The following is a 23,603-nucleotide window of genomic DNA, read 5'->3' as shown; positions in this document are numbered from 1 at the left end:
GGCCGCTGCTAAGGTGTTGCCAGAATAGCTGAACTTTATTAATAACTGATTTCCTATGGTAAATAAGGAAGACACTGTAGTTCAAATATGTCTTCTCTCCTAATTATTTGTATTACGAGATCACTGGATAAGCAATATGTTATAATATGTTAGGTTTCCGCTACAAGTCATATGTAGAAAATCATGAACTTAGTAACTAGTACCGGCTTGTACATCACCATGGGGGAAACCCTTGTTTACGCTCTGCTCACAACACGGAATTTCGTGACGTAAGTCCTCTTGAAAATTAAACGTCGTGTCTGTGAACACGGAGCCAATATTGAGCAATAAAAGCGTATAGTCACACACACACACACACACACAGAGAGAGAGAGAGAGAGAGAGAGAGAGAGAGAGAGAGAGAGAGAGAGAGAGAGAGAGAGAGAGAGAGAGAGGTAAAATATCTATAGGAGAGAATACTAAGTAAATTTTTCCACGCGCACATTGCGGCAACAAAACTCTCGAGCACTCTCGGTACACAGGAAAGGCCCTCCCTTGGAAGTGATAACACAGGAACAGAGGAATATGAGAGAAACTACAACAAGCCATTAAGCTCACGCGAGACGCCTTGTAAAATACATCTACGTGTACCCACTATCATACCTGCCTATAAATATATCTTATCTTCTTTTAAAGCTCCCTACTAACTTATCACTAACAACCTGATTACTGCGTCTTAACCACCCATCTACCACTGTTTGAGAGTCACTTTCTTCCCATTTCTTTTCTTGAGTATCTTACTTTTAATATTGTCCTGATTAAAAACCCTAAAAATTTTGTTTATATCACCCTTGCTATATCTTTTATGTTGCTTGGTTATTTATATCTGCTTATCGGGAGGCAACAGGGCGACATAGATGATTCATGAAGAGAATGACAGAGGTCAGTCTCAGTGAGTGTCAGGTAATCTTTCGCAAGCTATTTTTACGGAAAGGAAGTAGGGAACATGCGTCACGATGCCTCCTGAACACTAGGGCATTTCAGTTACTGTCACACATTGCTTCAGCGTGGCCTGGATGAGCCACGCACTTTGAATTACTCGTCCACTTCTGTCAGGTCGCTTATCACCTTTCCTACACCTTCTGCGTTGTCTGTTCAGGTGATCTCACTGCCCATAACACGGGGAGGACTCTGGCAGTCCCATCACTAGAACATTTTTTTCCTTTTCATGTTAAGGAAATTGATCAAAGACTACAAAATCAATAGGAAATAATAGATGGATAAATAAATAAATGTCACTTTCAAAAGAGGCTGAGTAGAAGAGTGTTTCAGTTGAGTTAATCAGTTTACTTCCGAAGGCGTCTTCATATTCTCTCTTCAAATGTTTGGTATCATAGGCTGCTAATGAAGACAAACAAACAATTTAGCAAAGAATTCTAGAGTTTATCTTATCCAAGTTGCCTGGTGCTCACATTCCTGCAGTAAAGGAGGATTAGGGCCAGACTGACTTGGAATGGCAGACTCGGAATGACAGAAAGGCCATAACGCAAGGAGTATAAAGAGAGCTCTATCTTCCTTGTCACAGCAGCAATTCGTGCAGGCTTGGTTTACTGCACACCAGGCTCTGAGATCGTTATATTGCTCAGTTTGAGTCTCACCTTGACAAAATATCTTGTTGGGTGAAAGAAACGTTTCCATGAGTTTGTATTTTGATGAGATGTGCACAGTTATTGTAGTATCTAAAGTCTTGTGCTATTACCTCATCCACCGTGCGAATTCCGTCACATTCAGGGTGACGCCTCGCTCGATCGGCAGGCGACAGACGGCAGCTTGATCTTGTGTTGACAGTAAGGTGTGTGCTCTTGAAGCAGGACCGTTACCTCTGTTTTTTGCGTCACTATTTTTTTTTATCTTTGCTTTATGGTCCTGGCAACGGGAAGAGCAAGTGCTGGGGTTGCCTGGTTTCCTACGTGTCCTGTATTTGGCGAGACTGTGGATAGATTTTACTATCATGATTTTTTTCTATGGTGAAAGAGACGGAATTTCCTGATCAACCTCACACTTGAAAATAATTACTTACAGAAATGCGTTGCCGTCAGCTATAAAACGTGTCCAATGACCCCGACTATTACATTTGCCTCGCCGGCGACCTTGGTTACGGCTCAATTGGGTTTCCCGGAGAGACGACTTACAAACAGGTCTTATTATTGTCGTTATGAAACACCGCCTTGTTTTTAAGTGATATTCAATGGCGCTGGATCTTGGTTTGTGTAGAGTAAAAGGCAGCCTGTGTGAACCTTTTGTGACGGTTTAATTTTGTTTGTATGGTGTATTGATAGGATTTTTGATGCACTGTTCTGACACACACACACACACACACACACACACACACACACACACACACACACACACTACCAACGAAAAAAATAATCGTAAATTGTGTTAGAGTAAGCATGCAGTCTTTTTAGAGAGAGAGAGAGAGAGAGAGAGAGAGAGAGAGAGAGAGAGAGAGAGAGAGAGAGAGAGAACAAGAAGATGCGTGTTTAGGTTTCTCCAGATCACTCACAGCCTCTTGACATCAAGAAATGTTTGTTTTAATTATTTGTTTATACATATTTTAGTTCTATTTATTTCTTTTCTTTTTTATTCATTTCATGTTGGGGGAACGTGGTTGTATTCTACATAAAGCAACTAGACAGACACAGACAGATAGACAGGAAGGCATTCAGGTTTCCCAAGTGGGGATATACCAGCAGTACTGAAGCAAAAATAGAATGATACTTTCACGAATTAAGTAAGTTCAAAGGGGAAATCCAACGTATTTCACCAAAGGTTTTTGAGTGTCAGTTCCTGGAAGTACATGATCGTGAAAGTGATGACCCGAGTTAAGGCTTTACACGAAGGATCACTGAGCGTGTCCGTGCAAAATGAAACATGACATGAAGTACTTGACGACAAGAGAAAAGTTATATATATATATATATATATATATATATATATATATATATATATATATATATATATATATATATATATATATATATATATATATATATATATATATCTCCATAGTAGCAAATATATAAATCGAATCGAGATTCAACAGTGCAGAAAATTTATTTCTTTAATCAGCCAATCAGGACCGCAGAGGTGTGGGCGTGGACGGGAATGGGCGTCATGGATAGGGTGGGTGGCAGTGCGCGGAGCCGAGTGACTGTGGTTGGTGGGTTGCAGTGTGGGTGACTAGAGTCACGTACACAAAAATCGTGGGCATCCCCAAAGACACGTGTCCTCGGGGAGCAGCAGATAAACGTCGCAAAAGTGTGGCTGCAGGAACGTGTTGACTGAAACTTGTCCCGTGGTGTTAGTAACTGGCTGGGATTCCTCGCCTCGCCTCCACCCTCATCCCCCACCGCCACCGCTCCTCCTCCACTTCCCCCCACCCCGCCGCTCCTCCACTTCCACCTCCCCCACCCCACCGCTCCTCCACTCTCACCTCTCCCACCCCGTCGCTCCTCCTTCACCGTGTCTGGGATTCCCTCACCCCTCCTTGCCTCCCTCGGTCTTGGTTTTCTCATCTCCTCCCTCATCAACCCTGGCTTCTCTTTCTGGTTATTCTACGCATCATCATTCACCAATGTTATAATTCCGCAGCACTACATCTGTGTCACCTTGCTCGCATTACGGTATCATTAGTGTTTGAACAGCCCCGCTGGTAGAAACAGAGTACTAATGAGTCACCACGGAGTATAACAAGCTTGCTCATATTCAAACGACGTAGTTGTAGGAAAACTGAAATGTGGTGGAGAAATAATAAATATAGACTATCTTGAGGAACACTTCGAACCACCACCAAGTTATTTCGACTCGTCAAAATGAACCCTTGTTTATTCACTCGAGTTCCACCACAATTGTAGTATTGCAGTGTAGGATCCTGTGAGCACATGGAATTTCATCGACAGCTACCTCAGTAGTGTTGAGGCGACCAACAGAAAGTAGGAAAATACCATGTCACTAGGTAAGTTCCGTGCTTTCCCATACTATAAGTTTTCCCGGCTTCTACCTCCCTCCCTCCCTCCCTCCCTCCTTTTTATCTGCCTCCTTCCCAGACTTTTCGTCTCTCCTCTAATCCCTCGCCTCGCCTACAACGACGCCACAGGCATTCCTCCTATACTCTCATTGTTTTAATATGCGAATGTAATGTGTAAATGAAAACTTGACATTAGTACCATCGGAAACTGTGGATTAAGCTATCATGAACTTCATAACACATTCGTATATTGCTTTGTGATTCCCGAAACAGAGTAAATGTATGATAAAAGTAAATTTTGTTACGTTATCAGTTCAGAACTCCAGCTAAAAGTGACCAAAACAAGCTCATTAATACTGAAGAATGTAAAGAAGTAATCTATAAATTTCAACAGATAAGAAAGCGAAAGAATAAAAACAAAGAAGATACAGACAGTAAAGAAACAGAAAAGCTAAAAAATAAATCAGATTATGGAGTACCACTATGAGGGCAAGACTCACGCAACGTAACGCATATATACAGGGTGTCCCATAAGTTTCCATACATATGGTATCACGAACACCATTACAAGCATAAATTCAGATGTGTTTGAACGTGTTCTTCAGCACTGGAGGCCACGCATTGAAATGTGTTTTCAACACAAAGGCAGTCATGTAGAGCATATTACATAAATTAAAATTTTTTTTTCTATAGTTCTATATTTTCTTATAATTTTTCCTATGTATGGAAACTTATGGGACACCCTGTATATATATATATATATATATATATATATATATATATATATATATATATATATATATATATATATATATATATATATATATATATATATATATATATATATATATATATATATATATATAATATGCCTTTGTATCCCATCCTCAGTCCCTCGCTTCCCCAGCCCGTCTCGAGGCCATGTGATGGGAGCAGATCTTTAAATAATCTTCAACAGATTGGTCAGCCGCGCCTCAGAACGCTTTTAAAACCTGTTGTGTTTGTGTTCACTGGTATTTGTGAATATCACGTCGATGATAGATATTTTAAATAGTAATGAATGTACAAGATGCAAATAACAATTATGTATTTTCATTTGTTAACACGGCATTCAGGCGGCCACGGAGCAGGTGGGATGGTGCCGTGGCTGCTTGGCACCAGCTGAGCGATCAGTGAGGCTCAGCTCGTGTCAGCATTATTACCATGGAAAGCTTTACCGGTCCGGCTTTATCATTTGCTCATAACTTCTTCACTTTACTTTAACTTTCAGGCAATACTGACATTATACTTTATTTCTTTATTAACAACAAGCTTGGAGATCAATATTAGATACGTGAACGGGTATAGCTTCTTGCCTAGTGTCCGAAGCTGCAATAAAACATTTTGTTTATATAGTGGTTGTAATTTTGGTAACAACAACCAAAGTGGTACTAAGAACACGTGCTTGACATCACTGCAAAATGTGAGCTAAGATAAGATAGACTCAGTTAATGGATGAAGATGTGATTGTGACAGGCAGTGGTGAGGAGCTCCAAGCCACCCAACCCAAGCTGCGGTCCTTCAGGATTCACACACTTTAAGGATCAGCAGTTATTGTGCCTTGTATGACACTAGGAATTGTATAGCGTGAATTCACCAAGACATCTTAGTGTTTCGTTTATGTTCTTTAGAGTGTTACACGGTTATAAATGATGTGTTTGTTATGACTGTCGCAGTGACCTCCAAATATTTCGTTAGGGCGGAAGTCGTGCTCACACGTAAACAGATACTGGTCGAGTGGGTGTTTACAAACTTGCCGAGCGTTGTCACTGTCACGTAGGAGCAAGAGCATCAATGAGTAGTCTCTCTCTCTCTCTCTCTCTCTCTCTCTCTCTCTTGATCTTGCTTAACAGAACCTCAAACTCAGTCTATTATCAAAGGCTGGTATTATGATACCGAGTTGATATAAAAATGTGATTATTAACTAACTCTGGTCAATGTTTTGCTTTTTTTTTTTCTTACTGCAGCCTATCACTGTAATGGTTGCTTAGTTGAAATCATCATGCTGAAGACACGTTAATTTACCTTGACATTATGCTGTGGAGTAGTGGCTGTGAGGCAGGTATGTGAAGGCTTCTATGAATTATCTGGAGTGCTAGTGCGGGACTCCAGAAACCTCACCTGTCCACCTGTATAGTCTGTCCCGCACCACTATGGCTTCAGTGACGTGTGTACACGGGATTATGATAAACACTAATCTACGTTAATCAGTGAGTCAATAAAACAACATGAACTCTTAAACAGATGCAAGTCCTGAAATAGAAAAGTTTACCATAAAGGAACTGGTCATCAAAGAAAACTAGTATTTAAGGATAACCATTATAAAAGTGCTTCAAATCTAGCAAGCACCAACTCCCCCACACAACAAGAACATAGCGGGGTCAAAACGTAACTGCTTGAATACCATATGCAATGCTCCCTCCCCCCCCCAAAAAAAAAGTGCGTAAAGGGATGAATCGTCATATAGGTGCTGGTGAGGTGCTGGTGTTGTATAATAGCTGTAACTTGTAATATCATACACTGGTAAGTGAAAATATACGTATATTCATACGGAAAAAAGAAATCTGAATATATAAAACGTTGGGAAAGTTGAATGCTTGAAAAATTTATGTTGATAACTATCCACGTAAGCCTTGGTGATTATTATGTGGTGAATGGGAAGGTCTTTTCGTTGAGTGTCCTGTCAGATAGGTTCACATTTTTCTTTTTACCCTTTTGCGTGTGCAGAATCCTTGTAAAGCTATCAATAGAATCATAAGAAGAGGTAGAAAACCCCAGTAACTCTCACTACAGCGTATTAAAAGTAATCCAGATATGGCGACCAAACTTTCATAAACCGGCTTAGATTCTCTCTATTTCATTACCAAACAGCAGAAAAGTTTAAGATTAAGCATCCTGCAGCACATTTCCTCGAACTCTTGCGGGGGGGAGCAAAGGAGAGAAAAGTAGAGCACAGTAGTCTGAAATACTGCATGTAATTAGGAAAAAATATCTGTACTGCACTCGAATGTCTGGGGTGTGTCTGAGGCAGCCTGGGGCACCGGCGGGTCGTTTACCAGGGCGGTCAGTAAAAGTGAATGGAATAGAAACTGGTGGTGAACTTCGCCATGTGTGTGACTGTGTGTGTGTGTGTGTGTGTGTGTGTGTGCACCGATGTTTTAAATTTCTTGATTGGAGCATCATTTACTTTAAACTAAAAATACACAGGATGATTTCTCCCAAACTCGACGAACAGAAACAAAGAGGGAGAAAGGTATAGAAAGAGAAGAGAAAGAGGGAGCTAGAAAGAGAAACAGAGAGGCGGTCAGACACAGTGACCGAGAGAAAGAGAGAAAAGGTGGGATGGAGTAAAGTGTTGGTGGGCACAGCGGGGAGGCTTGCGGCAAGTTTCGGGTCGTGAAATTGCGGAGTCTTTATTGTGTTTGGTTTCGGCAGTGTCGGGTGGCCGCCGTCTTGTGTAGCGGTGGGGTGACGTTGGTTCATCCACTCAGCTGCACGCAACTCCACTGGTCTATTTTATTGAGGCGATCTGAAACCCACTGCAACAAAGGCACCTATGTGGACAGCCCCCTGCGGTTCAGATGTCACGTATAAAAATTGCTTAAGTTTTCCTTGCACTGCAGATATAGCTCAGGGACTGCATTCCCAAAATGTTCGGCTCCTTATCTCTGCAGCTTTCAACAGGCTGTGGTGGACGTTATTGGGGTTGTGAAGGGTATTTTCTTGAGTGTAGTTGTAGTTTAATAAGAATTTTCTCTCATCAATTGGACATATACCCACAAAATTCGATTCTACGTCTCTGTGGCCTTTGAAAATTGTACTTACGAGACACCAAAGCGTTTCGAAACACGTGGTTAGTTGATCACTACAACTTTGGCTTGTATGTCTAACGTGCACTGTAGGCTTTTCAAGGGCACACTGACGCAGACTGGTCACACACTGGCTGTTCTATCGACACCATTACTTTGTGACACTTTACGTAACGTTTATATATTAGGTGCGGTGAAATACTTGTTCGGTTCATTTATTACGTCAGTATTAATTCTTTTTTTTTTTTTTTTTACGGATCGCTGTGGAACTTTATTGTCGTGGTCTCTTAAAATCAGTCATTCGTTGAATTCATTATGTTTATCCCGCAGAAACAGATGGTGGATTGGTCTTTGGAATAAAGGCTTAGATATATTATACGATATGAAGATTGTCAGAAATACTCTTCCGACTAGAAAACTACGCTGTCAAGTGTCAAGCAACTTTAAAAGTCAGTTGTTCAGCCTTTCCGGTGTTGTGTTTACTTGTTCGCCGGCACGTCTTGAGGCCACAGAGCCCCTGTTTGTTGACACATTTAAGCTCTGTTCAATTATCGCTTCACATTCAAAACATTTGTAAGACTGCATTTGGTGTTTTTACTAAGAACGAGATAGTGTGTGTGTGAGTGTGTGTGTGTGTGTGTGTGTGTGTGTGTGTGTGTGTGTGAAAAGAATTATGGCTGCCATCGGCTAAGTTCTATTGTGTTTCATCAACAGAAAACCACGTGCGTCGTCCCTGCGTGCCTGCCTCTTGCGTACCTTCCCCATGCGGACAGTCGCCTGGATGCCGCAGAGGGTTCACGCGGCAGAAGGTGAGTCACGCCTTCCCCACACCGGTGCTGGTGAAGTGCCACCTTTAACATGCATAAATAAGTTATTGCATTGATATTCGTTACTAATTTATTGTAAGAGCAGCTTATATGTAAGTATCAAAAATATTAATTAATATTTGTATTAATTATTCAGTATCAATTTATATTCGATATTCATTAATAATTTTGTAAGTGTGTGATCTTCATGCAAGTGAGACCTGCGGTCCTCGAAAGAAATGGCGAGGGGGATAAATGTCACAGGAAAAAAAATATCACTAGAAGATGCCGCGTATTTTGAAAGAATTTAAGTAAATTTTTTGAGCATCTTAGCCTATTTCCGAAAATCCAATTCGTTATGTACTATTTACTATTTTCCTCTTTTTTTTTTTTTTTTCTTTTCTTATATAAATGGCCTCCCCCTCACCCTGTATTCCCTGTATTCTTGTTCCGTACAAAGGCATCTATGATGAAACTCTCTTCAGTTGAGCTGAAATGTGTTTCGAAATTTTTTTAAATTTTTGTATTTATTTATTTATTTATTTATCTATTTATATATTTTTTTAAGTACAGGAGGTAACGGCTATTGTGGCCAAGGTACACCTCTCCTGGGTTCGAGCTCCGAGCTTATGTGTAGTCAGCACTCTTGTCCCACACATGCTGGTTTTCCGTTGCGGGTTTGCCACTAATGTGCTTCTTGGTATAATTTCGGGAATGTAAACCCAAGTGCCTCACGTGACCCAATCGATTCTGAAGGCCAAAGAGTTTGAACTGAGTAGGCAGATGGATGTCATGTGCTAGGGGTTGAGCTAGCACATGTGGTAATGTCCAAATCCTGGGATAACAACAAACACTGCGTAAAATATCTCCCAGTATAATAGACTGCCAAGTACAGAGTAATCCTAAACGGCCCAGATGCCAGCCGCTGACTGACTGAGGGGGCGTGCCGGACGCCACCTATGGAGTGATAAAAAAAAAAAAGGGGAACGAGAGGCGTTGTACATACAAATTATATATATATATATATATATATATATATATATATATATATATATATATATATATATATATATATATATATATATATATATATATATATATATATATATATATATATATATATATATATATATATATATATATATATATATATATATATATATATATATATTGATAAATGGTAGCAATAATGATAATAATAGCATAAAGAAATTGAACTTATAATATATACATGGACATCCTATCATAGTCTTTCACGCAGGTTTCATGCGTTTGTTGCGTCTTTTCGATCTTACTTTGAGATTCACCGCCAGGAAAATGAGAAAGAAAATATGCAGATAAAAAAAAAAAAAAAAAGGTTACGTTTAATTAGTCACCGTCACTATCACAGTCACCAATACCAACACAGAAGTAGCAGTAGTAGTTGTAGCAGCAGCAGCAGCAGCAAAAGCAGCAGCAGCAGCAGCAGCAGCAGCAACAATAGTAGTAGTAGTAGTAGTAGTAGTAGTAATAGTAGTAGTAACAATGATAATAATAGCTTATGTGTAATAAAGAAATCAATACTTATACATCAGATGACAAATAAAAAAAAAAGCAGAAAATAACATGACAGGAATAATGGATAATATAACCATCAACCATTAATTTCATGTATGAGGTAAAGTACAAGACGAAGCGAAGCAACGTGAACCACTATAAATCACACATCGAGGTGGGTAATTAATCTGTCCAAGCATTACTTAACCTGCGAGGCTCACCTTCCGTGCCGCGCCACACACCTGATTACTTTTCTGCTGGTCACCTGGCCGGGATGCAGCTCCAGAATTTCATCGTGGAAGAGGAGACACAAAGCGATGAATCCCCACTCCCGACCTTCACTTTATCATATTGTGTAAGGATCACAGGTTCCTTGAGCGAGATCAGTACTCCACACACCATTAAATGTTTTCTGTATTAAGCAGCATTTCGTCGTATAGGAAAACAAGGAACGGAATAGAAATGTAACTATGAATTCCTATCCCTTAGTCTTATCCTATTATGTGGCGTATAGGATTACAAGTTCTATTATTCAGATGAAAAATTCCGCCCTTTTCCTAACGTTCTGTTCACTGGAGCATTCCGTTGTGCAGGAGGATAAAAAAATGTATACAAGATGATTAATTCCAGTCTTCTCAAAATTCACCTCATCATATTATCGCGTGCAAGATCATAGTTTTTAGAAGGGAGATCAGTACGCCAAACATTTTTGAAAGCTTTTTGTTTTGTAGCATTCCGTTATATAGGAGGAGAAAAGAAAGGAATAGAAATTGAATCATCAATCTCTCTTCGTAGCGTTACCCTTTTATGACGTGTGTAGGACTCAAGATTACATGGGAGGGGTAAAGAAATTCTCCCCAGTTCTTAATATTCTGTACTGAGAAACATTCCGTTGTGTAAGAAGAGGAAATAATATAAATAAAATAATAAATCCTCTTTTCCTAATTTCACCCTATGCCGTGTGTAAGATGACACGTCCCATGAAAGAGACGAGGTATTCCTGCCAGGTGTCAGCGTTCCCTGTGTAGCATTCCATCGTGTAGGAAGGTGAAGGAATAGAGATGACGCTATGATTTCTCATCTTTAACCTCGGTGTATTGTCATGCATGTATAAAATCACATCTTGCATGAATGAGGTGAAAAACACCACCCTGCTGCGAACGTTCTGTATGGTGAAGCATGTCATGGTTTAGAGAGAGAGAGAAAGAGAGAGAGAGAGAGAATAAAAACAGCAATGAATCCCAACCCCTAACCTCTCTCCATTACGTCATGCAAGATCACAGCGAGCGGGCGAGTGAGAGACGCGGCAGGCAGTTCAGTTCGTGGCGCTCAGTAGTAGAGGAAGAAAGGAAGTGATAGCAATATGCATGTATGGCAACGAGGAACATTATGAAGGGGATGAGGCGAAGGATATAGTAGTACAACAGGGGTGGCAGGAGGAAGGGAGATAATTTCACGCTTGGGGCACCTCAGTAATTAGCGACTTAATTACTTGTTCCGGGATGGTTTTGGGGTGAGGAGGAGATATGTTGTTAGCAGCGTCGCCCCTCCGTCCGTGCCCTCCACACATAGCTTATCGTTGTTTTTATGTATTTTCTTATTTTTACGACATCCGCATCCACAGCCAAGTTGAAATATATGGAGGGTGGGGAAGATGGAGAGGAAGGAATGATTTACGAGTACATGCTGCCCTTGATGTCTCCTCCGTCTTGATTTTTCTTATCCTTTGTATCTGTCCTCGGTCATGCATTCCTTAAAACTTCTTTCTTTCGATGCCGTTTTCCTCCTGTTTCTATCCTTCTTTGTTCCTTTATGGATTCCATATTCGTGTCCGTGTTCTTATTTCTTTTCTTTTCGTCATGTTCTTGAATGCATTTCTATCTCCCTGATGTCCCTCGCCTCCCCTGTAACCTCACATCCACTGATTTCTGTCCCAGCTTTCACGGCGGTACATTCTGTAGTCTTCATGAAAAAGGAGGGACAGTTTCATATAGACTATAGGCTCCCATGTGCTGCAGTTTTTAGCAAGAAACTGCAGGGGTATTTGCTGACTGAATGAAACACTTAGTATTGATAGGTATTTTTTTTCATTGAAGATTAGATAAAACGTGAGAAAACATAGCATAATGGAGAGGAACCTTGAACTTTACTATTCAACGTCTCGTGCTTAGATTATATAGTGTAATGTATGTCATGAAAAATCTAATGACTCTGTTGATGTTCGTTCTCCCTTTGTGTTCTTTTATATTGGTATAGTACTACTAAAGTGGGACAGAGTAATTAATACCAGGCATACTGCATCTCTAATTCCCTTATGTAATGTGTAATGAGTAGCAGCAGGTGGGGCAGCAAGGCATCACCATGGCTCGCTCATTCCCTCTGCTGTCGCCTCGCATCCCTCACACTACTATTACTACTTAACACTCGCAGCCGTGCCTCCCGACCAGTGCTGGCCATATCGACACGTGTTATGTGAGGCAGTGACGCGGAGTGGATCAGCGCGAGGCAGCCTGGGAGGGGGAGAGGAGGACTTAACAAGCTATGATGCGAGTGGGAGGGAGGGAGGAGGGCCGGAGAGGGATCCTAGACACCCTGGCGGAAACAAGCCACCCGAAGCTAATGGGCAAAGTTGTAATTAAGAACTTACAGTGATTATTCTAGACGTTCTATTTAGCTCCTCACATGACGAGGTATAATTCATCACTCAGGACGGGAAGGCCAGACTGCGCCGCGCCTCTTCCAGCCCCATCAGCATGGGTCGTTGTCTGGGTGGCGGGGCGGCAGGGACATGATGGCGCTGTTTTATGGCTCAATAAGTAAAAGGGCCACGAAAGACTCGATACTTAGCTATTTTTACTCGTCTTTTGTTAGAAGGTAATACAGCTGAGTAGTGTGAAGAGTAGAGCCCACACACACACACGCACACACACACACACACACACACTTAATAAGTACATGTAAATCAGTTTGTTATATTCATTGTATGTCGTTTCTGCTTAATATTTTAAAGGGTTGTTGTTATGTTTCGTGGATGGGTCAGACTTATTAATGGTTTCACGTGCTAATGGAGTGACAAACTGGTGGGGTGAAGTGAAGGGATAACAGATGCAATGATGACAGTTTGACACATCAAACACACAAGGATGACGAACAGATAAGATGAGAGTGAAGGGACAGCGGGATAATAAGTGACGGAATGAAGGACTGGTGATGTAACAACAGGTGGCGAATTGACGGGACTGACTGATGGGATGGCAAAGGTAGGCTGAGGTGCGACGGCTGGCAGAACGGCAACAGGGGAACATAAACCTTGGTGAATGCAGAACTTTTTTTTATTTATTTATTTATTTTTTTTTCGTGGCCGAGCAACCCTTTAAAACCTGCTCCGAGTGACAGCGCAAGTACATAATAAAAAAAAAAAGGCTACATGTAAACTCCATCCAGCACAAAGGGAAAGAAGAAATATGAACAGCGTTAGAAAGAAAATGAAGAGAAAAGTAATGGCGCGCGGTTAAGTAAGAAGTCAGTTAAGCATCACAAAGAGCAGGATCACCACTTTCCTTAATGGCTCTATTAATTTTGTCTCACATTTTCTCATTTTGCGCTTTGGCTAGACGGAAGCATCACCCACTGGCAAGCTGGGGAGGAGGAGAGAGGAGGAGGAGAGAGGGTCGAGTTCACGAGGGAGGGAGTGAGGGAGGTCGCTGGAAAAAAGGAAGGGCTGGAAGGAGAACGCAAAGGAGATACAATCATGGCCAAAAATCGTGCAACATACCTCACTCCTTTCCTTCCTTTCGCGTTTAGAGTTCTGCTTCAAGCCCAAGTCCTCTGATCCACTGCGAATCCATCAAATCATCTGGTTTTGTAAGGAGAGCGTCAGCAGATTAAAGCAAGGTCAAGTGTGAGAGAGTGCAGCAGGTTACTGGACTTCTAACAATGACTGCACCGTAGGGAAGACCATAGGGAGTGTGAAGTCGTGAGAGGCGTTTAGGGGAATGGCAGAAAGTGAGGCATGACAGGGATGGGTCGTATGGAAGGCGCCTCTGGGTGGGAGTGGAGAGGGAAGCCACGCCTAGGAAGGTTATGCGGCTCCAGGAGTTTCTTGTTGTACTTTTGGCGTCTCATCATGAAGGTCTTAATGCCTTTCTGAAAAGCTGTATACTGTGACGCCAAGTTGTGTGGTATAAATTGTAAGAGAGAGAGAGAGAGAGAGAGAGAGAGAGAGAGAGAGAGAGAGAGAGAGAGAGAGAGAGAGAGAGAGAGAGAGCGCCATCCTCCCACTCACCCACCCACCAGCGTACACAGATAGTAGAATAAAAGGTCAGGCAAATATACAATCTTGTCATATGTTTGACATTTTCAAAAATTATTTCATATTTGCTCTGTAACCAAACACATGCTACCAAAGACAGGTTGTTTTTCTTTCTTTTTTTCTTTTTCTTTTTTTTCTTTCTTTCTTTTTCGTTTGCTGTGACTTTTTACGAGAATTGTTTGGGGACGACCTTGAAGCGCGCACACACGCACAAAACACACACACACACACAGACACACACACACACACACACACACACACACACACACACACACACACACACACACACACACACACACACACACACACACACAATAACCCCGTACAGGATCGGATCTTGGCCCACATAGGAGGGAGAGTTTACACATGAATCTCCATACAACTAATGGCTCTGCTGGACCGCCTGACACGCTATCCATTTAGGTCCACAGTTTGACACATCACTGGGCGGGGCGACCTTTGGCCTCCTCGATGTTTACGTGCTTGTTTTGAGACGTCATCGGTTTTGCCGCCGCGGTGAAAGGGGCGAGTCTGACGTAAATTTTGGGACAACATATATTCAATATTAAAAGTGTTCTTTGTGTGTGTGTGTGTGTGTGTGTGTGTGTGTGTGTGTGCCTATTTGTTTGTTGAAACATCTTTTCATATCTTTATTTATTTGTTTGGTTATTTACGTTTATTTACCATTTTTGTTGTATTTATTTACCCATTTATTTAGTTAATTCTTTTATTTTATTTACTTATTTTACTGATATATTTGCTTATTTGTTTCGCTCTTAAGGTATGCGTGTGTATTTCTGTGTATGGTTTGTTTTAAATAACGTTATTTTCTAAGGCATTTAAAACTTCACTTATATTCACATTATTGAACCATCTGTACCTCGATTATTTTCAGAAGCACCAACTAGCAGACTTTCCTTTCATATCTCCGTATTCTTTTTACCTTACAGCCCATGGTCAGTTTCCTTTTATAAGCAGTAAAATAAACTACAAGACTATCACCTTTAACCAGACCTATTTTTTTTTCTCTCTTTTTTGGATACGACTCCCAGCGAGGTACATAACTCTCCGCACCTCGCCGTCCTTTAACCCTGTGCTCCTTCCTTCGGTGTATTTTCAGCTGAACTAACTTTCTGCACCTTATTCATTGTATTCAGTTTTGCCTCCTTTTAGCGCCCCCATCACCGCCCGGCCTTTGAAGTGTCTGGCGCGTCTGTCGGTGTGTGTTGAGGCGTTTGCTGGGTGATGTTGCATATTGCTAGCTTCCCCGTGTGTGTGTGTGTGTGTGTGTGTGTGTGTGTGTGTGTGTGTGTGTGTGTGTGTGTGTGTGTGTGTGTGTGTGTGTGTCGCCCGTCCCATCCAAGAGGCGCTTCCGTGTCTCGCGTGTGCCGTAATCGCCGGAGGGACAAGAGGGTAACCTAATTACTCGTGCATAAAAAAAGGAGAGGAAGAAAGTTGAAAATGCCTGAAGAAAACCTTGACACTGCACACATTTCGGAGGCAGGAGGGACGAGAAGAAGGTGAGGTCACGTGTGCGGGTTAGAGGAGAAAGGTGGTGCAGGGAGATGAGGGGTGTGACGCCGAGGTGAAAAGAATCCATTGTTAGCACGTAAATTCAGAGAGGAAAAGGGCCACCGAACACCGTCACCACCTCGGGGATAGACAGAAGGGTCTACGTAACGCCTCCCAACTCCCTATCAGCCCTCCTTGGATCCTTAAAAAAATTAAATCCACCCTTTTTCTTTTCTCCCCTCCGTCCAAACTCAGTATCACATTTTCAAGTATTTTATTTTATTTTATTTTTTTGCCAGTATTCTTTCTTTCGGTCTCTGTTCCCTTCTTTCTCCCTCCATTCTCGTGATTATCTCCTCCCTGATCCCCGGCGTATTTTCTCCCTCACCGCACTTCCCTGCCTCCTCATCCCTCACCCTGACGCCTCCTTCACCCGACAGCTGATTTATGTCCCCAGCTGACCCCTCTTTGTGTTTGTGCTTGTTTATGTTTGTGAATGTTCGCCTCAGTTTCTGGATGCCCGACTCTCTCTCTCTCTCTCTCTCTCTCTCTCTCTCTCTCTCTCTGGAGGGAAAAAATGTTCTAGTTTTGAAAAAGGGGCCTCGTTTTGTGTACGAAAGAAATAGCGTTTGAGAAAGGTAAAGTATGTGTGTGTGTGTGTGTGTGTGTGTGTGTGTGTGCTATTTCCATTGTAGAGGAAAGAAAGAAAGCAACAAACCCTCACAAACTTGTAGAAAATTCACTGTAAAAATGATGATGATTTTTTTGCTATAAACGATGGTGGAGGGCGCGAGAGGGGCGAGGATGTGATGGAAAATACTAATATACCTTTCACGTGCCGACTCAAAACGAGTAGGAAAGTGGCAGGGAGGGGAGCACGTCAGGGCGTCACTTAAGCAGCAGCGTCGCGGTTGGGTGTGGACGCCGTGGAGATAAAATGGAGGTTTTTCGTGCTGTCAGATTTGATGGAACGATCAGCCCGCAGTACTGACACGGAGCTGCCCCAGCTGACGCCCGGTGAGGGGAAGCAGCGAGGCGGCGGGAAACTAGTGGAATATTGCTTTGCTGTGTGCTGGCGTGGCGATTGTAAGAGTTTGATAGCAGCCGAGAATGATTACTTATCATTTAATTGCTAATGATTCCTGTTGTCTAAGTAATCATACATGAATTTATTAAGGAAAAGAAAATAAATAAGATAGATAAATGAATAAATGAAATTACAGGTATTGGAAAAGCTTACTTTACTCGATCTTTTTTAAAAATTTTTTTATTGATGGTACCTTTAGAAGTTACACTCTGAGCTTGCACTGCACCATATTAATTACCATGAAAAGCCATAATTAGAAAGTTAAGGTTAAAGACGCCATGCAGCATCTGAAGTGCCCAGCGGTGGAGTTCATAAGAAAGGGTGATCTTTCAGCGATTCTTCCGAGATACCTGTGAACGCTGCGCCGCTCGTCCAGGATAACTCCAGCGCCAAGGAGTCATGTCGCCCAGAAAGCTGGAGCCACAAGTTTCTATAGCAGTGGGGAAGTTTAATAATCTCAGCACACCCGCGGAAACTGCGGAGACGCGGCGTGACGTCCTTCTGCTCCGGAATAATAGAGCCTTGGAGTGAGGAGTAAGAAGAGACGGTAAGTTAAACAGACAACCACTGATGTGAAAAGTTCTGAACAGTCGCAGAAAAGCCGAATTCATTATAAGAATTGCAGCCGCCTAAGCTTCTCCTCCTCGAGTGCCGCTGAGGGTGCCTGAGGAAGTGTCCCCGTTCGTGCCTGCACCGCCACCACCCCAGGCTTTTTGTGGAGCGGCGTGGCCTACTTGTTGAGGATAATGGCGGCGCTGAGCTTTACTTAGGGCGACATCTTTCCGTGTGTGTGTGTGTGTGTGTGTGTGTGTCAGTACGAATGGTGCGGATGAGGTTTGAGATGTTTAAGAAAGATATTGAATGTAAGTGCTGTCGTAATGGTGATGATAATGTTTGCTAGTTGTACTGTTAGTGGTGGTGATGGTAGTGGTGGTGGTGGTGATAGTGGCATATGCGATGGTGGCGATGATGGTAGTAGTGGCAGAGGTGGTGGTGTTGATAGACGTGGTGATAGTAGTAGTGATAATGTAGTGAGGATGACTGTGTTGATAATTACAGGGCAGTCATGTGAGTGGTGCGAGGCAGGGCGGGAGGGAAGATGGCGGGTCTATTACGTAGTTTGATAATGTTATCATGAATATTAATTGTTAACTCTCGTCCCCCTGAAGGGCATTCCTCCCGACCGGAAAATAAAGAAAACAAAATTCCGCAGCTCCATTAAGAGGTCTGGAGAGCGTGGCTGAGGAGGGTGATTTGTCTTAGCTACTGATTTTTTTTTTTTTTAGGAATTGTTCATTTCAGTTGTTTCACAGGTATGGACTATGGAAGTAGGGACGGCTTTGGCGGGCGAAAAAGAAAATTATGTAGAGTATTTAGTTTACTAAATGGCCGTCTCATAGATATGAATATACCTAGAGGCGAGGTTGATGAGCGGGAAGACGTATCAAACACCTAATCCAGTAGGGAACGATGATTGATTTTTAATATTTCCGTACATCAGTGTTCCTCATAAAATTGCCTGAAGGAGTATGAATTTAAAAAGGATTGTCACCCAAAAACGTAGACAGTGGAGTTGCACGACGGATAACAATGGTCTCGAAAAAGATATGAAAAAATAAAGAAATACTGCGCAGATGCTTTGTCATTGAATGACACTGTAATGGATAGCGCCCACGCCATGATGTCAAGGAGCTCTGTGGTGCAGGAGAGGGAGAGAAAGACGGGGAGGGGGTGACATCAAGACCACCACCTGCCCTGACAAAGACGAAAACGAAAGCAGTATTTCAAGGCCAGCAAGAAAAGAAAAAGTGTATTTTCATTTTCTCATACTCTTCATCCGTCTGTACTTGCAGGCATGACCAGTTTCTGTCACATTAGTGTTATTATTTTACGCAAATTTTGTCATTATTTTTCAGATTAGAGCCTTACACCCTGCGAGGCCAGTCATTACACAAAGGCTCATGTGTGGAAGTGCCTGAACCATTCGGCTTTCTATACTAACTTGGAAAAAAGCTTCTTTTTTATGTGCATTGGAATCGGTATACTTATTTTTGTTAAGGCGGCGGAGGAGCTTTTGTAAGAAATTCAGCTGAGTTTTGTGGACGTCTGAATTTGCATTGAGTCGAGACAGACACAGTGAGTGAGGAGAGTCATGTTGATTCTCTCTCCCCCTTTCTCTCCCACTTTCCCTCCACTTCCTCTTCTCTACCCCTGTCCCTGTTCCCTCCCCTGTTGTTGCCTGGCCCCACCCTCACGTCCCACGATCCAATAAAAACAAATGCAGGACAGCCTCACGCGAGCAGGCTGGTCAGGCGTCCCGCAGCCCAGCGTCAGGCGATGGGCTTTCCGTGTCCCGAGTCTCTTCTGGGATCTTTTTTTTCTTTCTTGTTTAAGTGTGTTAGGTCTTTAGGGGATTGGTTCGCACAGCATGCATCACTTCCTTTCCTTTTCTTCTTTTTTACTGTACCTGTTTGTTTGTTAGTTCCCGTCTTCTTTTATATGAATAAAGCCACGAATTTTTTTTTTATTTTTTTTTTTTGCAAGATTTTGCTCTTTCTGGCTTATTTGCATATAAAAAATAAATAGCTGACATTTTTTTATTTTACTTTTTGTTTTCTACTTTTCCGTTGCTTGTTTTGCTTCCTCAGGTTAATTTGAAAGAAATTGTGGTTCTTAGTACTTATTTTTCTGTACTGCGTTAGATATTCATTTCTTTATAATTCCATTCTTTCATCTCTCTCTCTCTCTCTCTCTCTCTCTCTCTCTCTCTCTCTCTCTCTCTCTCTCTCTCTCTCTCTCTCTCTCTCTCTCTCTCTCTTATTTAGCTTCCTCAGAGAACTGCACACACAAACATTTTATTTTTTCCTCACAATTTTTTTCTTTTGTTCCTAAGCCTCTTGTTTTCTCAGCCAATACTATCAACTCAGAGCTTGCCAGTGATTGTTTTATTTTTTTTTGTTTTTGCTGTTTTGAGATATTAATGGCTTTTTATGTCGGAAAACACACACATAAATAGGTAGACAAACAAACAAATAGACAGACTGACAGATAGATAGATAAGTAAATTAATATATATATTTTTTTCTTATTGACTACAGAAATACATGGTATATACAGTTGTGGAATTAGTTGGTCCAAAGTAATCTCAGTAAAAGTAAATTAAGCAAAAGACACGACCAACGAGAAAATGAACCCCTCCCCTCCTCCCCGAGGTACTTACATAAAACGTCCATCAGTACCCAATGACTTGTGCTCGACCACCAACACTCCCGCCGCGGTGTCTTGTCCTCGTACCACGTAATAATTTCCTCCCTGCTCTGCTACACCCAAAGAAAACCTGGAAACTTGTGGCAGGAAAACTTGTCGCCAAGAAGTTCCTGCCACCTACAGATACCCTCCGTTCGTGTCTTTCTTTTTATCAGTACTTCGCCTCGTGCTCGTTTCGCTTTCCCATTATATGCCCAATTGCTCTTCCCTCCTCGCCTCACTGACTTACGTTTGGGTACATATCGGCTTTCTGAGTGAGGCTCCCCGATCAATTTGGCACTCGCTCAGACCAAAGTACTAGGTCAACAAAAAGAACAAAAAAAAAAAAGCCACTGAATTGCCAGTCCCTACAGAAAGATCAAAAAGGATCATCTAAAATAGAAGGATAAGTGTTGGTGATGTTGGTGTCTGGTATTGTTTGCAGGAATTAGTGTCTCGGAAGGGTCGTTTTCCCATGGCGTGTTGCTGGCCTTCCGTGTCCTGGTAAAAGTGCATTGTCATATAAATAAGTAATGAGGTGTCTGCAGCGCTTCTCAGAATCTCTTAAATTTTAGTTTCGGACACGGAACACAGACGGCGGCGAATAAAAACCGGAAGTTAATGGAGGAAGTTCTTGGGGTGTAGTGGATTTTTTCTTCACCCCCATCTGCTCTCTCTCTCTCTCTCTCTCTCTCTCTCTCTCTCTCTCTCTCTCTCTCTCTCTCTCTCTCTCTCTCTCTCTCTCTCTCACAGCTTAAGTTTGTCTCATTCATCTTTTTGCAACCAGTCACTGTTTTGAATGAGCGCAGCGTCATCCCTTCTTTGTTCAGCTCTTCACACTTATCTTCTGTGTATCATTTCCTGCGCTGTGTCTCTTTCACGGCCGGGAAGCTCCATTGGGAAAAGTTAAGTTATAAGTATGTTGTCCTTGAAAAGTTTTAGCTCTATACGATCACTATTCACTATCAACATCAGCCTTTATGACTCTGCTGCAGGACAACTGCTTTCTCCTTTCCAGACTTCCCTAGCATTTCTACCATCTGCCCCCTCTATTCCAGCCCGTCTTGGTTAACCTTATTTCTACAAACTTAATATCGTTACGTGATTATTAACCCTTTTACTGCGATATGAACACCTTACAGCACTAAAAGCAACGAAATTTTAAGAAACATCGACAAGAAAGAAGAAAAATCGAATTGAAAGAATAGTTAGCAGTTTTTGTCAGTATGATGCTTAGAGATGACTATGGAGCAAAAAGAAAAAAATATCAGGGAAGACTTTATCAAATCGTAGGAAACCTAACAAATTTATCGAAGCTGCTATTTATATGTGTTTCTCTCCCCGGCTGACGAAATGAATGCTCCGTGATAGAATTACGAAGGATTAGACCGGCATTGGAAATTGGCTGAGCTTACATGATCACTGAGACGGCTGTGAAACTTTGATGGCTGTCGTTTTTGTATCCGATTCCGAGTTCCGGCTGGTTGGCCACTAAAGGGCTCCCTTAGTAGAGTTATCGAGGCATTAAGCTGTCAGTACAAAGTCGCTGAGTCCACACGATGAGTGATGTAATTACAAAACTTTGACACGCCACAGTGCAGCGAGGCACACTTCCCAGCCAGTGACTCGGTGTTTGTCTTTAGTTGCCCACTGTAAGTTTTGGTGTCCTTGGCACAGTAACACAGTAACAGGTTTTATAGAGTGGAAAAGACCAGTTGCCATGAGTTGATTCAGTGTCGCCTGAAGAGCAGACGCTGCTGTCACTGGGATATAAAGCATGAAGAGAGAGGGACGGAAAGTGTAAATGATGTTGTACATTTATCTGACTTTTACGGACTCACTAATGTAGAATGGAGGCAAATGTAAATCTTGACAAGCTGCTAAGCACAAGAAGAACCGGTAAAAAATAAAAATTATGAAAGTCACTCATACCAGTCAGAAGAAAAAAAAGTTTTGATACCCTTTTAAACCCAGAATAGCACGAGCAGGCTTTAAATTCCAATAATGAGTGAACAGCGGCACCGCAAAGGTAACTTGTGCAGCAGCCATTATATGCCGGAAGTTATCCCAAGTATTAACACGTACGTTTAGTTAAATAGTTCTTTTCTTTCCCATTACCTTACCGGAGAAACAAAATTACCCCACTTCATAATTTATCTCAGGTTGGGCACTCTGTACGTGTACTGTGGCAGCTTATTTAATGTACAGCAGAAGTCTGGTGGCAGATCCCTGGAAACAGAATGATTATGCTGGGATAAATTATCCTGAAATTCATAATGACGGCACTTTGTTAACCAGAGTCTGTCATCAATTTCTTGTATGAATTGTTAATTGGGTACGAATGTTTTACCTGACATGAAATTATGATCACGAGAATTAATTAAAGGTAGGGTTTTCTTTCAAACTGTTTCCGGAGCCAGTCATATGGATACACCGAGGCATCTCACCACCGTCACAACACCACAGCAGGAGAAATCAGTCACCAGGTCTGCGTCACTCGTACTTTTCAGCGTTTGCCTCTCTTCAAAGAAAGTCCATGGCCAGGCGTGACGTCTGATGAAACTAATCTGAAGTCTTGAGGATTAAAAAGCTTGAGAGATTGTTTATTCTTCATGGGAGGTATGTTGCCTGACTGAAGGAGCTGAGGCAGGGCGTGCATCTGCCAGTCTTGCTTTCGAGTACATTATTTTATACTTAGTTACGAGTACTGTTACATTACAATATCACGAGTCCAAGTATAAGTACAGGTACTCTGTTTTAATCTTGAACTCGAGTCCAAGTACGAGTATGTGCTGGACTCGAGTCCAACACAGTGCAAACAAGTACATTTTTTTTATTGACGCCCCTACTTTTTTTTTCAACAGCATGGCGTGCGTGCGTGCGTGCGTGCGTGAGTGAGTGAGTGAGTGAGTGAGTGAGTGAGTGAGTGAGTGTGTGTGTGTGTGTGTGTGTGTGTGTGTGTGTGTGTGTGTGTGTGTGTGTGTGCGCGCGTTATAGTATATGTCATTGTAATACGAACAGTGAAACTCTCAAATACTTGTGATCTATCTGTGGTAGGACACAAGACATGTGAACCTATTTTCCTCTTTCCCCGAACGAGGTAATAATGACCACAAAGGTTATAGATTTTAGAATCGAGCTGGATGTCAGACTTTATGAGTGGGGAGTTTGGAGTAAATCTCGTTTGATGCTTGACGTGGCTTTATCGCTGTGCGCCTCTCAGAGAAGCAGCTTGTCAGTCCAGGCA

At 42.0% G+C, this 23,603-nt stretch overlaps 1 protein-coding gene across 4 annotated transcripts in view; it reads left to right on the top strand.

Annotated features, from left to right (window-relative positions):
- Positions 1-2,980: 2,980 nt before the first annotated feature.
- LOC135100814 (uncharacterized) overlaps positions 2,981-23,603 on the top strand; it is a 186,700-nt gene continuing 166,077 nt past the window's right edge. For 2 of the 4 annotated variants that reach the window (XM_064004161.1, XM_064004162.1), the window contains exons 1-2: positions 3,024-3,997; positions 8,572-8,666. In XM_064004161.1, coding sequence (XP_063860231.1) covers positions 3,988-3,997; positions 8,572-8,666 — 105 coding nt within the window. In that variant the 5' untranslated portion in view covers positions 3,024-3,987. Of the gene's footprint in view, positions 3,998-8,571; positions 8,667-23,603 lie in introns of all 4 variants that reach the window. The other 2 variants (XR_010268927.1, XR_010268926.1) reach the window with 2 other exon arrangements.

The sequence above is a fragment of the Scylla paramamosain genome, chromosome 5 (assembly GCF_035594125.1).
Source record: "Scylla paramamosain isolate STU-SP2022 chromosome 5, ASM3559412v1, whole genome shotgun sequence".
In the NCBI taxonomy this organism is placed as follows: Eukaryota; Metazoa; Arthropoda; class Malacostraca; order Decapoda; family Portunidae; genus Scylla; species Scylla paramamosain.
Note: the sequence above shows the minus strand (reverse complement) of the source record. Positions and strands in the feature narration are given on the sequence as shown.